The sequence below is a fragment of the Protopterus annectens genome, chromosome 2.part2, assembly GCF_019279795.1.
Source record: "Protopterus annectens isolate FY-2018-M chromosome 2.part2, PAN1.0, whole genome shotgun sequence".
In the NCBI taxonomy this organism is placed as follows: Eukaryota; Metazoa; Chordata; order Ceratodontiformes; family Protopteridae; genus Protopterus; species Protopterus annectens.
The window spans coordinates 333,073,539-333,092,493 of NC_056730.1; the positions used below are offsets into that span (position 1 = coordinate 333,073,539).

The 18,955-nt window shown below is 38.9% G+C and overlaps 1 protein-coding gene across 1 annotated transcript in view; it reads left to right on the forward strand.

The window, feature by feature from the left end:
* Window positions 1-16,439: 16,439 nt before the first annotated feature.
* The window catches only part of GTF2H2C (GTF2H2 family member C), a 736,228-nt gene continuing 733,712 nt past the window's right edge, over window positions 16,440-18,955 (forward strand). The window contains exon 1 of the mRNA XM_044063887.1: window positions 16,440-16,668. Coding sequence (XP_043919822.1) covers window positions 16,613-16,668 — 56 coding nt within the window. The 5' untranslated portion in view covers window positions 16,440-16,612. The remainder of the gene's footprint in view (window positions 16,669-18,955) is intronic.

Sequence of the window (18,955 nt, forward strand, 5' to 3'; positions counted from 1 at the left end):
ATGGCTAACAGCTGTGCGATCAGTGTATGCTAGCGCTTTAGAACTGTTGCCCCAATAATGGAAAAGTACCTTTTTTTAAAGAAGTGACATTTAAAGCTGTATATCTTGATAAATACATGAACTGATTTTTTCTGCTTTGACAAATGTAGATCTGACACAGCAATGGATATACAAGTGCATACTAATGCACGTGATTATTTCAGATGTGCAATTACACAGCTGATCTACACAAGTTCTTATAATGTTCATGGAGTTTTGAACCCAAGCTTAAAAGGAGTAAGAACAGTTCAGACATATTGTGAGAAGTGCTTTATGAAGTTTAACGGCATCACAGAGTATGCTAATATGCAGATCAAGTTGAAGATTCTTAGTGGCAAAATACAGTTGAGATTTTAAGAACAATGACAATACGGGTACTTACTGGAGTTTTAAAGGGAAATGGATTTACAGACTATGACTGATATAATATGCATTTTGAGGTACTGTGATCCTGAATCCATGCTTACTAAACATTATAAAAACATTTTTTTTTCTAAGGACCTGCACTACAAGGAAGGAACAATTTATTTGTGTGCATTATTTTTTTTTATTTTATTTTACATTTGTTGACCGGGCTAGTCTGGTTGGATATATGTCCATTTTCAGCAGAGGCCCGAGGAGAAAAGCTCCACTAATATATACTAGTAACTGACATAAAACAACAAATTATAAGAAGCTACAGAACTATTTAAAAGTAGCATAACAACAGCATGGAATCAATTTAACAGAAAAAAAATACAACGAGGATCCCTAACCCTACAATCTGAGTGATGCAGGAATTTGGATGCAGAAATAAAAAATAAACAAACACTAGAGTCTATACAATATTTACAGTATTAACAAATATGATGAGCATTTTGTGCATGAGCAAATAGTTATAAGACCCAGAATTACACAGTAAGAAGTAACAAACAAGGTTTAGATAGTAGATGAGATGACAGGTTGGAGTAATATATCAAGTATAGAGAGAAAGAGACAGATGTAGGAATAGTAATGTCCAAGTAGATGCCAGGTGAGCTACAGATGAGGAGAAGTAATATTGAGAGAGACAAGTAGAAGAGATGGATGTATAACAGTAGGGAATTGAGAGAACTTTACTGGAAGAGAAGTATAATATATAAGTTGGATGCTGGGGTCAGTCGGGATTTGAGCAAGGGCAAAGCCAGTGAGTTTTGAAATGGTCCTTTAAATGTTTCTTGAAAAGTTGAGATGAGACTAAAGTAGTAAGTTCTGAGGGAAATTTATTCCAGTATGAGCCAACAACATTTGTGAACAAGGAGTCACCAGATTTATTGTGAGATTTGAGAGTTGCTACTAGCAGTTTGTTAGCTGAGCGAAGGGAAGTAAGATTCCTGTAAGGGGCTACAAGGTTGTTCAGTATGGGTGTATTAGTGGGGTAGTAGAGAATTTTATGGGTGATAACTAATTGATGTAGAAAAATAAGATTTTGAAGTTCAAGCCAGCCAGGGTTTTTGAGATTAACACAATGATGGGTACGAAATGGGGAACCTGTGGCAAACCTAGCAATGCTATGGTAGGATGTGGCTAGTTTATAAAGGTTAGATTTTGATAAGTTGATAAAAGATGGAGAGGCATACAATAATGTAGAGATGAGATGAGTTTGGGCTAGAGACACCCTGGTAGTTGCTGTAAGAAAGGGCTTAAGTCTTTAGAGGGCACCTATCTTTTTATTAACTGCTTTGATGGTTAGGTCAATGTGGGAATCAAAGTTTACTTGATTATCTATTGTAAACCCTAGCAGTTTAGTGGAACAGTCAGGTGTAATGATAGTGCCATTGTAAGAGACAATAGAAAAGGAGAAAGGGGCAGACTTAAGGGTTGGAGAAAAAAGTAATGATTTGTTTTTTTTGGGATTGAGGAGGAGACAGATTTGTTGAAACCAGTTTTCTACTGCTGTAAAGACTTTTTGGGTGGAAGAATGGAGTTCAGCTGGAGATGCAGCAGTACAGATGAGTGTTGAATCATCTGCATACTGAATACATGTGGATGTTGGGAGGGAAATAGGTTATTTATAAATATGGAGAAGAGAAGGGGACCTAAGATGGATCCTTGGGGGACTCCGATTGTGACAGGGAGCAGAGAGGATAGATGGTTGCCCCAAAGGACTGATTGTTTTCTATCTTTCAAATAGGAGTTAAACCAGCGCAATGCCAAAGAATCAAGAGAAAGAGATTTCAAAGTGTCCAGCAGAAGGTGGTGGTTGACCATATCAAAGGCTGTAGAGAGATCGAGAAATAAAGCAGAGGAGAATAGGTTGTTATTGTGATTTTTGTTAATGGAGTCTGTAAAAGAGAGAAGAGCAGTGGACGTGCTATGGAAAGGTCTAAAACCATGTTGGGTGTCTGCCAGTAGATTATGAGATTATGATTATGATTATGAGAGATGCAAATATATAGCCAAACTGGAGGCTGAGCTCTCTCAACATAGGACTGGCAAGACCAGACAGGAGGAGAAGGTAACCACACACACCACAAACCCAGTCTCACATAGCACTATCACAACTTCAAATCATACACATAAACACACAAAGACATACTCGGAGGCTCTGATCAAAAACCTACCAAAACAGCAGAGGCCAACAAAGCAGACACCCAAACAACTGCCTCCACAGGGCACAGCACATGCAACACATAGACCACAGAGTCAGTGTGCCAAACAGTCACAGCCCTTAAGGCCAAACACAATGCCAGACACACTCGTCATTGGTGACTCCATAGTCAGACACACTGACGTCCCGCTCACCAGATTGAGTAAGGAGAAGGTCACAGTAAGCTGCCTATCGGGCGCTAGAATCCGCCACATAACGCAAGCACTCAGGTCACTCAACTGCAGGTACAAGTATGACTCAGTCATTGTCCATGCTGGTGTGAATGACCTGAGACGCACTCCCTGGACTACATGAAAAGAGACATAGAGGAGCTCTCTGATTATGTAGCCCAGGCAGGTATGACCCTGACCTTGAGCAGTATCCTACCTTCACCAAGAATGATGCCACAATACGAAGACAAGATGATCTGCTTTAATAATTGGCTTAAACTATGGTGTCATTCAAAGGGGATCCAATGTCTGTCTGCCTGGAATGACATGCTGGACAAGCCACGCTGCTTCGCAAGGGACGGCTTGCACCTGTCACCCCTGGGCTTCCGGATTTTGGCAAAGGCTCTTACCACCCCCATTGTGCCTTTTTTAGGCAGGGCTCAAATTCTAAACCTACCACCCTAGAACACAAAAAAGGAAAAAAACTAAGGGTAATGCTGCTCAATGCCAGAAGTCTCAACCTCAAGATGCACGCACTCGAAGCCCTTCTCAGTATGGAGAACATCGATGTCTGTGCTGTGACTGAAACCTGGTTCAAGGCTCCTGAGAGCACCCCGGCACTATCAGGTTTTACCTCATATCATGCATTCCGGCCCCAAAATCCAGACAACACCAAGAAAGGAGGGGGGGACTTACAGACGTTGGATCCAACCCAGTTTGGCTTTGTCAAGGGCAGATCATGCCTTTTAAACTTGGTTGACTTTTTCGAAACAGTCACCAAGGCCATTGACGAGGGCAAGGCAGTCCACACAGCCTACCTTGACCTGGCAAAGGCTTTCGACACAATACCCCACTCGGGTATCATTGAAAAACTCACCAGCCTAAACATAAACCCATACGTCACAAGATGGGTTGCAAACTGGCTAAGTGACAGAACCCACAGGGTCAGAGTTGCTGGCGCCATGTCAGACTCCAAGCCTGTCACAGGTGGTGTGCCACAGGGCTCAGTCCTGGGCCCACTCTTGTTCGGCATTTACTTTTCAGAAGTACAGGCAAACACAGGAGGATTATGGCTGACAAAGTTTGCAGATGACTGCAAACTGGGCACCATAGTTGAAAACCCATCTGACACAGACATCCTTCAGAAGGGTCTCATAGAAACGGATAACTGGTGCCAGAGCCATGGCCTAAAGTTAAACGCCAAAAAATGCATAGTCATTCCCTTCGGGAAAAACAAGGTTACCCCTAGTTACCATATAGGTGGCAATCCACTAAGCACAGAAGAGGTTATCAGGGATCTGGGGACCCAGGTTGACAGTAACCTTTCATTTGACACTCACGTTACCAAAGTAGTTAGGAAGACCTTCTACACTGCCCACCTGATCATGAAGGGATTCACATCTAGATCAAGGGAGGTCATCGTTCCCCTGTACTCATCACTCATCAGACCAATGAGTGAGTACAATGCCCCATTTGGAATGTATCTGACCCGACACCTGCAGCAATTGGAAAGGCCCCAAACGTTCCTCACTAAAAGGATAAAGGGTCTCAAAAATATGTCTTATGCTGCCCAACTGAAGGAACTCCAGCTCTATTCAGTCGCTTACCGACTGCTCAGAGGTGACCTGTGCCTGACATACAAGGCCATGTCCAACCCGGAATTAATGAACATGCTTCACCTCAGAAAATCTAAATCCATCAGAACTACAAGGGCAAGAGACTTAAACCTCGACACGGCTATTAATAGGACGTGCTGGAGGGACAGATTCATCACCCAGAGACTCCCTATGCTGTGGAATAAAATCCCGGTTCATGTGAGGCAGAGCAACTCACTGGCCTTGTTCAAGAAAAATCTTGACCAATGGATGGGAGATCGCAGGTATACCCCAGGGATAACCTGAGTGTCACTGCTTGACAGAGGCACAGCAAAATAATGGGCATAGTTTCCTTCAAACTAAAGGGGTGGCGAAAGCCACAAAACTCTGGGCTAGGCTTATAAATGCCCTAGGGCAGATAGCCTAGTATGAACCTATGAACCTATGAATTATGTAGAAGATGATGTAAAAGTTGATGGTGTATGCAATGTTCCATAATTTTAGATAGCGGTGATAGTAAGGCTATAGGGCGGAAATTAGAAAGTTCATTAGTGTTTCCAACTTTATGCAGTGGAATGATATGGGAAACTTTCCAGAGGGAAGGAATAGTAGATTCGGTTATAGTTCTGTTAATTAGGATGGAGACTGGGTATGCTAGTACTGCTGCTGCTAGCTGCAGATATTCAGCTGGTAGCTGGTCGGGTGAAGGAGTACATGGTTTAAGTTTTGAGAGTAGCTTATGAATATAGGTTGTAGAGACTGTACTAAATTTTAGAGTGAGGGTGTTGTTATGCGGAGTGGTATTTGGAAGGGAAGTGGGGGGAACCATAGTGTTTGCTAGAGATGCGACTGTATCAGAAAAGAAATTGTTGAATGTATTGGCTATTATGTTGGAAGGGGTCTGAGCTAAGTTACCTGGAGTGGGTGTTGGAATTCCCAGGATGGAGCAGTTTATTGATTCCTGACCAAAATTTTTGGGGGTTATGACTTTGATTTTGTTGATATTGGAGGTAGAAATTCTTTTTATCGAGAAGGGTAAGTTTTTTGTAGTGTTTCTAAGATACTTGAAGTTTTGATGGTCAGTTGGGTTTTTTGTAGTTCTCCATTTTGTCCATAGTTTGTTCCTTAGTAGCATTGTGCGCTTGGTTTCTTTAGAAAGCCAAAGTGCAGCTTTGGATCCTGTTCTAATTAATTGAGAAGGGGCGTGATGGTCAAGAATCTGGAGGAATGCGTTGTTGAAATGGGTAACTGTTTGATCAAGTGGAAGATATTTTAGGGCTGACCAGTTACATCCTTTGAGTTCATCAAGGAAGTTTTGAAGGATGAAGTTTTTTTTTGTTCTGTATAGTATGATAGTTAGCCTGTTTGTGGTTACTGTTTTTATGTTTAGTGATATAGATAAGAAGATGGTCACTGATATTGTCTGGGAGTATACCAGTTTTATATGAGAGGGGATTATTGTTGACCAATATCCAGTCCAAGATGGTCTGTTTATTGGTAGATTTGTATATCCTAGTTGGGGAGTTTATGGTTTGTTGAAAAGTAATATGCAGGAGTTCCCATCAATGTTGAAGTCCCCTAAGACTATGGTTTCCTGAGGAAAGGTAGATGAGAGCCAGCTAAGGATGTTTTCAAGTGTATATACGTTATTGCCAGGAGGGATATAACAACATATTATGTATATGGCTTTGCTTTTATTTACTTGGAATTTGCTACAGAGTATTTCAGCATTGGCAGGGGAAGGAGGCAGGGAGTTAATTGAGGCTACCTGCAGTTCTGATTTATAAAGTAATGTAACTCCTCCACCCTTTTTGTTTAGACAATCATGCCTTAAAATGCTATATCCTGGAGGAGTAATTTCATTGTTCTTGGTACTTGGTTTAAGCCAGGTTTCAGTAAGACAGAGGATATCAAATGAGTAGAGGTCAATTAATGCATGGAGCTGTGTGATTTTATTGTTAATACTACGAATATTTAGGTGTGCTATTGAGAGGGAGTTGGAAGAGAAAGGTGACCTTAAATTGTTAGTAGATTGGTCTGAGAGGGTGTGGAGAAGGGAATTGTCAGGACCTGGGTTGGGGTGAATGCCCTCGTGTATTAGCAAGAGTGTTTGTGGGAGTGGATATCTTTTTGAGGTTTTAGAGGGTATTAGGTAAAGCTTTCTAGTAATGTGATACCTGTTATGGAGTACTCTGTGATAGTGCGGGGGAAGGTAAGGGCAGGATGACAGGAGGTTAATACAGGTTTGTTCAGCTAGAAGAGGGACAGTGTTTGTGTGTTTGGCTATACTAGGAGATCTGCTAAGGATATGGTTTTCATAGGAAGTAAGGGCGTAGTATATAAGAAGGATATTGAAGAGTAGCAATAAGTAGAGTAGCTTAAAAGCCAAGGTCATACTCGGTTTGGTAATTTGGCAAGGTTGATAATTCGTAGTACTAGGATGGTGGGAAGTGGGGTGTGGTCCTGAGATGGGAGTGGAGTGCTAGAATGTGTGAATGAGGCAGGAAATATGATAGGAGGTGTATAGGTTGGGGGTGTGGCTTGGCAAGTATAAGGATAGGGACACTGGGGGTGTGTGGGATTTGAGGGTAGGGTAGGGGAGCGGAGTGAGCCCGCAGGGCGAATGGAGTGGGATAGAGCAAGTAGTGAAGGAGACAATCAGTGAGCAGTGCAACCCAGTTAGGGAAGGTAAGCAGGTGAGTAGCTTCAAGGGGAGTAGGTAAGTTTAAGACAAGGTTGGGAAGGTGAAAAATAGATGAATTACTAGTCTAAGGGTAGAAGGAGGTAGGAGTGCCGGTTAGGGGCAGACAGAGCTAGGGGAATTAGCTGGGCAACCAGACATGGGAGGAGAAAAAAATAGTAAGAGTAGAAGGAGGGTAGGGGTTAAGGCCTGTTAGACTGCCACCTAGTGTTCAGAGGGGGTATTGCAACAGGTGATTAAGGGCAGAAGAAAACAGGTTAGGAAGGAATACGTTAGGTGGGATGGGAGAGAAAGTATTAGAATTTACTGGTCATGGAGAGGAGTCTGGCTGCTAGCGTTCCTGATCCAGAGGCCAAAATTTAGTACAAATTATCAAGCAGAGCTGAGAGTGGCTATCAACAGTGTTAAGATATAAACGTACTTTGTAAAATGCTGCTCAAGCAGTATTAAAGTCTTTGGACAGCACAAAAGTAGATCCAAATAGGCAGGGCTTGATGAAGATGATGGTATTCTTAGTGGCCAGGTAGGTTCCTTAGTTCAGAGTAGTGGACAGATAGCTAGGAGGGTAATAAGGTAAGGAGAGGGTGTTAATATGATGAGGCAAAATTAAGTAGCTCTAGTAACTAATTAGAATAGAAATTCCAACAGTATAGGAAACAATAAACTACAAAACTATTAATGCATCATTAGAATAGTAGTAATATACATCTGTGAACATTAGTCATCTGTACTAAAAAAGCTAGGTTAGGGCGTTTAGTCAGTAATGCAATCCCTATCATAGAACTGTAAACACAGGTACAGACATGGGATATAATAAAATATGAAGTTTAACAGTGGAAATCAGTGCAAAGGAGTTAGCAATGGCTAATGTATTGCAAAAGTTATAACAGCAAATTCATCAATGTAGACATCAACAGGTTACAAATATCATAAAAAAAACACAATCCGTAATAGCACTTGTGTGAGGTAAATGCCTAGGGAGGCTCATAAAAGCACGAACAGCAACTTGGTATATTGATAGTAAGTCCAACAGAGGGTAGGCAAGATACTGCTTAATAGGAGCTATTAGGGTTATTAAGTATCTCCCAAGCACTAATTACGACTGCTTACATTCCATAGTTGGGTGAAAAAGTATATGGTTTCTGCTAAGGATGTAGCGAAGGACACCTTTCAATGATATGTTAGGAAATCCATTAAATTAAAGTACTCGTCGAGCCGTGCTAGCAATACAGAGTTAGGGGTAGGCACACCATAGAGAGTTTATAGTAAGGTAGTGCTCAGTGTATAGACGGATGAGCTAATGGGCGGGATAGCATAAAATAAAGCACAAATGGGCTAAATATAAGCACTTGTCAGATTTGCATGTAGGATAATTATTAGTGACATTTGTAATCTATATCATGAGAAAAGGGTGGGATAAAGAGGGGCTTAACAGTGTAAACCAAGTAAATAATAAATGAGTGGACAAGTCATGCACAGTGAAGGAGCAGAGCTTCACAATTCAACAACTGCGCAACCACGGTCCATGTGGGAGGCGGTACGAATGAAGTAGTCGCTAACGCTTGTAAAAGCCTCAAAGCCCCAGACCTGAAATTAACTTAAATGTTGCCTACACTGGTTATAGGTGGTATGAATGAAGTAGTCGCTAACGCTTATAAAAGCTTCAAAGCCCCAGACCTGAAATTAACTTAAATGTTGCCTACACTGGTTATACTAAAAACACATACCTGATAGGACTACAAACAATACAGGTGATCGCTAGCGTTTCTAAAAACACATTGTCGCTAGTGTTTATAAAACCTTATAACAGAACATTAAATCAAACTTAAATTGTTTCTACACAGGTTGTATCACATACACGTTCCTTGAAAGGGAACGAGCAGAACAAATGAGTCGCTAGTGTTTCAAAAACAATTGGACAAGGACAGCAAATAGACCTTGAGGTGTATTCTAAATAAGATGTATTGAAAACACAAAGCAAGTTGTTTCTAACATATAACCTGCATCTTTCAGCAATGACACAGCAATAAGCACCATTCCCTACAATACCATTTTAGATAGAGTATACCTTTAAGAACGCTAAACATAAAACAGATATTAGTTTGCAGTTATTTTCTGCTTTTCCACTGAAAAGATGACATTGAGTCTATCCAGTAGCAAGGTTTATGTGATAATTATACAGTAAATTTGCACTTGCTGACTCCAAAAAGAGAAGGATTTTTGGGTTACAGACTTGCAACATGCTAAGATCCATTAAGACAGTATAATTAGGATACACAGAACATCTAGAGTGGAAGTATATAAAAATGTCATCAGTTGTAATAATTTTGTAAAGTTAGGTATAACAGATATGGACATTGACTATGAAAAATAGGTGAGTTCTGGGTAACATATTGACATACAAGACAGTTAAAACAGTAGTCCTGAATGCAGTAAGGAACGTATCAGCATACTTTCACACGATTTTAAATTTTAACTAAGCAATCTTCTCTGACTAATATTTACTTTTTTACATTATACAAGAATCTGAACAATTAAACAAAAACAAGCTATTGTACTGCTAGGGCATCAAATAATATAAAGTATATTTTAGATTTACAATAATGGATTATGTTTAACTCTATTACTCAGAAGATTCCCGGTTTGACTCTTGTGTAACTAGCACTCGCTAATTTGACACATATGGAACTTAATATATTCTACTACATAGTAAAATTCAATTAGTGACATCTTAGTTTAAGGTTAATGTGTCAGAAAGTTATAGAAAGTAGTTTAATATAAGACAAAACAAGGAATTCCAACATTAGAGGGACTATGGACTATATGAAAATCTTCATTCTTGCAAAGGATATTAGTCAATGTAGCGATAATTTGTGATACATGTTCAAAATCAGTTATGGTAAAAATTGTTACCACTTGTAAACACTACACAATGATTACAACTAGATTTCTTTACACATAAGCATATGTATGATTTCTTGCAAGAAAAGTTATTTTTTTAACGTTACAAGGGATTTCAAACAACTATATTTGTGAGGCAAATTTATATTTTTTCACGTATCCTCTTGGGGGGAAGTTGATAGTTAACATTATTTGTTAAAAGATAATACAAGGAAATGAGGGACATATGACTAAAAATAAGTAGCAATGGAAATGACAGTATTACTAAGGGAACTGATATCAGGATCATTTAAAAGCTATGATTCAAGTGCCTAGTTGTTTTTAAATGTAAGAGTATATACATTGTGAAGGGCTGCAGTACATCTGGTAAAAGAATTATGCACAGACTTAAGATATTAAGATAGAGTGTTACCAGATAGTAGAAGGAAATTTGTGTAAAAAGCTTTATGAATAAAAATGTTGGTAACACTGTACCTGAAAGTGTCAAAGACCTAGGAGCATTTAGTTTGGGTATCTCTAGTCAGTATGTATAAGTCATGGTAAGCATGTGTAGACACGTAGCTTTTGCATAAATAGAGACTTCCAGTATGGCGCCATAGTGGAAAACCATATTCTCAATGTTGGCTCTGTGAAAAGTATAACTAATAACATTAAAAAAGGGTATCGTACCTTTCTATTGCAAGAAAGATAGAACACAACAAGATGAAAATAAGAAATTGGGTTTCTTTATAACACTTTGAAGATGAAAAGAGGGAAAACAGAGGAGAAAAGTTAAAAGTCTCGCACAGATACTTGAAATAACTGAGCCACTGTCCAAGAACATGAGAAGCATAGCAGAGAAAGACAGTGCAGAAAAGATTACTCTAAAGGATGACCTACAGAAATTAAAGAATGTGAGCTCTACCCTAGAAAAAACTATGGCACAGACTCAAACTTGAACTATGAGTCTGAAAATGTTCAGAGTAATCATGTCAATTCAATCCAGCTGCATTTTTCTGTAGAAGCTTCTGATGCTAGACTGGATATGATGGAAATATTTTGAGATCAACAAAATAGACTGGAGAGAACAATATTCTATTAACCAGAAGTCCAGAAGGTGGAGAAGGGAGAGACTGTGAAATATTTATAGTGAAGCTCTTCATGAGTGGAGTGCAATACTGGAATCAGAAATCCAGACTGAACTGGCCAATGGGATGACATGGTATGCTAGGAAACACAATAACCTGCAACAAATTATAGTTTGATTCAATACTTACAAATTAAAGGAAAGCATTTCCCTTTTGTGGAAACCTGGTAATGGTGGCAGTATGGTACTACATTGGTCTTTATAGACCAGTATTTTTTCACTGCAACCAGGAAGAACCAAGTGACTTTCTTGCCAGTAATCACACTGGCCAAGACAGTAAATGGTTCATCTCTCAGGCTCCTGCTTGCAAACGTTTCATCTCCCAAGCCCTTGCTTACACTCATAAAGGGTACCAGAACTTGTCAGAGATTTGGGATGCATGGCTAAGCTTAAAAATGCCCTTGTGGTCATTAGACTAGTGCACACCTATGAACCTATAAGGGAATTAGGATAAATCTGCAATACCCTGCAACCTGTAAACGTATTTCTGTAGAGACAAGCGAAGATGCATAACAGACATAAAAATGGTTGGAGGAAAAGTTAATCCCTATCATTACCACCACTCTTTCCATAGAAGAAACACCACAAGAACAGGATTTGCCCCAGCAACAAGAGGAGATGGACGGACAAGGCCACAGACTGTGTTTTTTTCCCAGTTCAAAAGATATCAAACATTAAGGGAAAGAACTGAAGTAATACAGCAACTGCATAAAGAGGGTTGTATTGTCAATAAAAGGTGGGAATGAGCTGGGTACAATTGGACAAGATCATATATATAGATGACTATTTACTTACCTAAATATCATAGCCCAAGTATGAATCTTAACAGATTAATTTCTTGTGACACAGGAACCTATTGCTTGCCATATTTTTCTTCCCTCTCCCCATTTATTTTTTTTTGTTTACTTCAAAGGTGTTATCCATAGATAGTAATCATAGGTTCATAGGTTCATACTAGGCTATCTGCCCTAGGGCATTTATAAGCCTAGCCAGAATGTGTTTGGCTTTCGCCACCCATTTTAAATTTATTTTGCTATGCCCTTTTTCGAGGTTAATATACTGTGCCTCTGTCTAACAGTGACACAGAAGTGATACCCGGGGTAAACCTACGATCTCCCATCCACTCATCAAGATTCCTCTTGAAGAGAGTCAATGAGGGACTCTGCCTAACCTGGACTGGGATTTTATTCCAGAGTGAAGGGAGCCTCTGGGTTATGAATCTGTCCCTCCAGCATGTCCTATTTATTTCAGTGCTGAGGTTCAAGTCTCTCGAGCGCGTAGCTCGATGGGATTTGGATTTTCTGACATGCAGCATGTCCATTAATTCTGGGTTGGACATGGCTTTATACGTCAGGCACAGATCGCCTCTGAACAGGCGGTATGCCACTGAGTAGAGCTGGAGTTTCTTTAACCGGGCAGCATATGGCATCTGTTTGAGTCCTTTGATCCTTTTGGTGAGGTACTTTTGGGGTCTTTCCAGTTGCTGCAGGTGTCTGGTAAGGTACATCCCAAAAGGGGCATTGTACTCAATTATGGGCCTGATGAGGGATGAGTAAAGAGGCACGATGATGTCCCCTGATCTAGATGTGAATCCCTTCATGATTAGGTGGGCTATATAAAATGTTTTTCTAACCACTTTGGCCACGTGGTTGTCAAATGAGAGATTGCTATCAACTTGGGTCCCCAGGTCCCTAATTACTTCTTCTGTACTTAATGGATTACCACCTATGTGGTAATTTGTGGGCACTTTGTTTTTGCCAAAGGGATGACTATACACTTTTGGCATTTAGCTTGAGGCCATGGCTCTGGCACCAGTTGTCTGTTTCTATGAGGCCCTTTTGGAGGATGTTTGTGTCGGCTGGAGAGTCGATTATGGCGCCCAGTTTGCAGTCATCTGCGAACTTGGTCAGCCACAGTCCTTCCGTGTTGGCCTGTACCTCCAAGAAATATATACCGAACAAGAGAGGTCCCAGGACTGAGCCTTGTGGGACACCACTTGTAACTGGTTTGGAGTCTGACATGGCTCCAGCAATTCTAACCATGTGGGTTCTGTCCTTGAGCCAGTTTGCAATCCATCTAGTGACATAGGGGTTTATATTTAAGCTGGTGAGCTTATCTATAATGCCCGAGTGGGGTATTGTATCGGAGGTTTTTGCGAGGTCCAGGTAGGCTGTGTGGACCACCTTCCCCTCGTCAATGGCCTTGGTGACTGTTTCAAAGAAATCAACCAGGTTTAAGAGGCAGGATCTGCCCTTAACAAAGCCAAACTGGGTAGGATCCAGTGTTTGTAGGTCCCCAATATCTTTATTTATGAGGTCCATGATGATCTTTTCCATAGCTTTGCAGACCAAGCTAGTCAGGCTTATGGGCGATAGTTTCCAGGATTCATTGAGGCACCACCTTTATGACATGACATGTTATCATAACATGACTGAGATTTTTAGCATATCATGAGTTGTTACATATGTATGAAACAGGTTTTGCTTTTGGTTTTCTTTCAGTGAAAAAGTGTTTGCTTTTGTCTTGTTCTCACGCCTACTTTCAACTACTTTTTTAAATTTTTCCAGATTTATTTTAATATAACGATAATAAACACTAAGGTGTATAACTGTAGTTGAAAATATTACAGGTTTTGAGGGGGAAAATAAGCATAGGGATATGGTCATTTTGTTTGACTACTAAAAGAAAATGCCCAAGTATTGGTGGTACTACATGAATGGACTGGTGGAGGGTATGGCAAATTAACAGCATTGATGACAAGGGTCAATGAAGCAGCCTATTTTGTTCAGCAGAGGTTGTGCTTACAAGGTCTATATTGGGATGTCAGTGTCCATGTCTTTGAAGACCAATCAAAACTGTTGCTTATAGTTAATATTAGTTAATTAATCCCACTCTTCTCCATAATCCATGCTATGTATGCAGGTTTAACTCCATATCATTGTTATTTCTACCTCCTTGATTTCCTTCCTGTTCTGCAACACCACAACATTCACATTCTCCTGACCATCCCGTATGAGACTCCTCTTCTTGAATCACACTATTTTTTTTAACTATAGCATGGTTAACAAGCTCCATAAAAGTTTCCATTCTTTATTTAACAATTATTTAAATTATGTTAATTGCATGAAATGCCAGGATTATAATTATAGACAGTTTTACAGCTGATAGTTAATTTTAAACTTAAGAAATTATTATCCTATAATGGACATGAAATTACTCAAAATTAATACATCCAACAGCTTAATTTATTAGAGATCTGCATTCTATCAGTGTGTGTGTGTGTGTGTATTCCAGATGCATAGCAGTAGTGAATGTAAAGTAAAGTAAAGATTAAGGTTCTGCAAAATCATTTCAAGTCTTTTAAATTTAGTAAATTCACCCAATGTTTTTCAAATGCTGCACATTTGGGTTCTGTAATTACACTAGTGCTTGATTTCTGTATTATATGGTTAAAAATCACCTCCCAGAACCAAATTATTGTTCAAAATTACAAAGCAATATATTTAATTTTGAAGAAAATTTTCTCCATTTCCTAGAATTCTGTACATATATGCTAATGTTAAAAGTCTATTTTGATTTTCAATAGTTACCACAGGAAAACACATCCTTTGATGTCAATAATAAATTATTTTTGGCACAATCAAATTTCTCTTTCATAAGCTCATAACTACTCTTCTTTTTTTCCATGAAAGAACAGTTTATATTTAATTCCTATTATGTCTGTTTTCTAAGAAATGGATTTCCAGAAGTGCAATATCAATCCTGTTCCTTAGTAGATACTTTATTAGCCCACTTAGTTTGAACCACTATTTTACTCACAGATATTTAAATACAAAACTTTATGTGGTAATTTTAATTTCAGTACATTTTTCCAACATGTGTAATAACTCAGTGATATAGAACCTAAATAGTCTCTAATCTGTACCTTTCCATCTCATATTTAGTTAAAATGACTGAATTAGGGTTGCCACCTTTCAAAATGGCCAAAGTGGGACATTTGTGCTACAAACATCAGATTTTGCAGGGCAAAACATACCCACGGCCAGTACAAAGGACAGAACTTCAGTTGTTTGCCTGAATAAAAGTTTATTATTGTAGTATTTCTGTTCCTTATTCTGTTTCGTATAACATTTAGGTGTTTCAGATACCGAATAACTGTTTTATGCAACTATTACATACAATATAGAAAACACTTTTGTCCTAAAATCTCAAGACATTTGCCATTTTCTTACAATATTTTGCAGGACACAACTGCCCAAAGAGGGACTGTCCCTAGCAAAGTGGGACAGGTGGTAACCCTAGACTGAATACAAAGTCACAGAATAAATTAAAGAAAAAAGTAGTTTATATAATGTATTATCAAGCCACTATTCCTACTATGTTTAATTTGTAATTGTACTGAAAACACACAAATGGTTTAATACAAAATTAAAACTAACCTATTGACGTAGATTCCTACGCTAGCTAGTAAAACACTAATCAAACTATCCTTATAATCACATCTTGAAAAGTTAACAGGGAAAATGTGAATAAACTTGCATTTTATGATGTAAAATAACTCTATAACCCTAATGATTCTCATTCTTTAAGTGTAATCCAACACGTTTCCCCCCAAATCGTCAGTTTAAGAGGGAAACAGCAAATGGCGAGGAAAAATCAGGGGCAGTCGAGAAATTCCCTATTTCGATGTATTATTGTACTGGTTGCTACTTCTGTTCTTTCCTTTGGGGTTACGTCATAACTGAAAAGGGTTTTCCAGTCAGCTCACCTACTTAATACATTAAATATATATTTCATACTGTACTAGCATTGAGTGGGAAAAAAAACACTAACTTCTCGTGTTCGTCTCTCAGCTGTCCCTAATATTGACTCTTAATCCCACCGAAAACTGGTGACTTCTAGAGAAAACGCGACTTAGACTTAATAATTACAAAAATGATATAGTTTTTCTACTTCAAAATGTGTATTAATTAACAATCCTTTACTCTGTCGATATCTCAAAGTATCCTGACATACCTCTTAACTTATTTGAGCAAGACAAAGGCCCAGAATAGGAACAGATTTTAAATATTGCTTTTACAAATTTAGGAAGTTGTTAGAATAATAGGATTTGTGTTAATATGCATTTTCTGAAGGATATAGTGTGAAACTGAAATATACATCATTATTTAGTGACTTCAATCCTCAGTATTGAGAGAGAGAGAGAGAAAGAGAGAGGAAAAAAGTAAACAACGCAACGTGTATAAGTCATTAACCCGCGTCGACGTATATCATCGTGTACTGTTTCCAAGTTGCGACTAGTTGTAGTTTTGATCGCTTCTTAAGCTGTATGGGTTGTGAATATTAGAAGTGTGCAGTCATTCCCGTGTTTGAAGAAGTTGTGTCTTTAGAGGACTTTTGTTTGGTTTCTTCTTTTGGCTTGCTGTGTAGAACTTAATACGGTTCTGGTGTGTTGATTAAAAGCGCTTCTAAATGGACGATGAGCCTGATAGAACTAAACGCTGGGAAGGAGGCTATGAACGGACGTGGTTAGTGTTGTATTCTTAATTAATTGATTACTGTTTTATTTAGCCCCATATAACGCTTTTCTCTTTGGCTAATTTAATTTTCTTGAAAAACTAATAGCTGATTTTCATTTTGATAAAATTACTGTTGATCTTTGATACTGTCCTATAAGAATGATTGCCAGTTAGAAGTGTGTTTGCTGTAATAAAGGAAATGACAGTGATTTTACTCCACCAGACAATGTTTATTCGAAGGGATATATGTGTAGTACTAGCCATCCGGCGGTGTAAATCTTGGTTGTAGATGATTGTCACTGTTGAAGTGATACCTCGACCTCATGTGCAAAAGTGGGGAAAAGGGTTGTGGACGGATGGATATGTGCAGTACTACAGTGTCCAATCTGCTGCTGCTTGATTTTGACAGCACACTCACAGTTGGTGAGGACTACACATACCATTTGAGGTGTCCCGGAACTTTTCAGTTTAATATACATTGATGAAGTCCTGTTCATTCATGGTTACGGGCGAAAGCGCTCATCGTCAATAAAGGATTTATGTGGTACACTTCAGCTGTTCTTCTTCCAATTTTTTAATATGCACATAGACCTCAACAGTTCCTGATTTTGATATAAATGTAGCTCAGCCCCTCTTGATCCTGTGTAACTTATGACCTTTGGATCAAAGTGGTGAATAATACTTAAGTAATCAATATATATATATATATATATATATATATATATATATATATATATATATATATATATATATATATATATTTCCTGGATTTGTCCCTAATTCTGATGAGGTTTGGCCGTGATTCAATTGAAAACTGTTATACATGGGGCAAAGTTAAACAGGTTTGGGGTGATGATGAAGCCAGTATGCTTGGATAACTAAGGCTGTTTTATTTAGCCGTGAGCTAATAATTAAACATAGACACAGAAATGCATTAATTTGCCTGGAACACCTAGCTGTGTTGTCAGTCTCATTTATAGCTGAGGACAAATACAGGATAGCATTTTCAGCACTGGTAATGAATAAAACACACAAGGTAGGGGACATTTTCTTGATACACAGTGTAGATATCACTGGTTCTGAAGGATGGCAGTGAATGATACTGAGGGCAGTTTATGATAGCAAAATACAGTATGAGAAAATGATTTTTATCTTGGTTGGTATCTGTAAAATCCATTAGGCCTTATTTACAGTTCACGCAGTCAGTGTAATGTGTGTGTGTATAGAGACAGAATGAGACCAAGAGAAATATGACTCATGTCAAATGCTAGTGATACATGAAATCCTGTTTTTAACTATTTTGTTATACTGAATTTGGTCGCGTGGGTTTCCTCCGGGTGCTCAGGTTTCCTCCCACATCCCAAATACATGCTGTAGGTGGATTGGACACTCTAAATTGGCCCTAGGCGTGAGTGTGTGCCTTCTGTGGAAGGTTGGGTGCCGGGCTGGCAACTCAACACCGTAAAAACTCCACTGCCAATCATGAGCGGACAGGTAATCCGCTGTGGTGACCCCTAACTGGGAAAAGCCGAAAGAAGAAGAAGATTATACTGAATGTGCTAATTCAGTTTAAAGTTAGCTGTGTATACCTTTGTAACAGCTTATGGGAAAAAGTATGCATTTCTGGACCTTAGCAGTTTGAAGGCCGATGTTTTATGGATTTTTTTCCTACAGAATACACATTTATACAAGCAAACTTTACTGATAATTCAGTGCTTCATGGATTTTTCTATCATGTTCCCTAGCATGTCCAGTTGTGGGCCAGTTAATAACTCATGTAATTTAAAGGATCACATATGTTATGTAGAGTAACTGGAGAGAGTGAAATTACAACAAAAGGAAGAAACTGTTGCAGAAAAGAAAATTCTAAAGACATGCTTCTGGAGCATTTCTCCCCGGGCCTCTGCTGAAAACAGGATCTGTGGAACCTATTCGGACTTTCCCGGTCAACAAATGTTCAATAAAAAAAATAAAATAAAAAGTAAAAAAAAAAAGAGGAAAATCCCAGGATGCAAAAAACTCCCTTATCAGCCTCAGTAAGAAGCTGAGATCCCTCATAAAATCCACCAAAGCTAGTTATGAAAATAAAATTGCCAAAGATTCCAAAGACAAATACAAGGCATTTTATAACTATGTCAATAATCTAAATGGCATTGCTCAGATCTGCTCTGAGCTACAACAGAATGACATTAAATATACTGATCCCAAGGATATTGCCAATATCCTGGCAGATCAATTCAGTGCCGACTTCACCCCCCTCTCACCCCCTAAATGGCCCATCTCAATACTGTAAGAT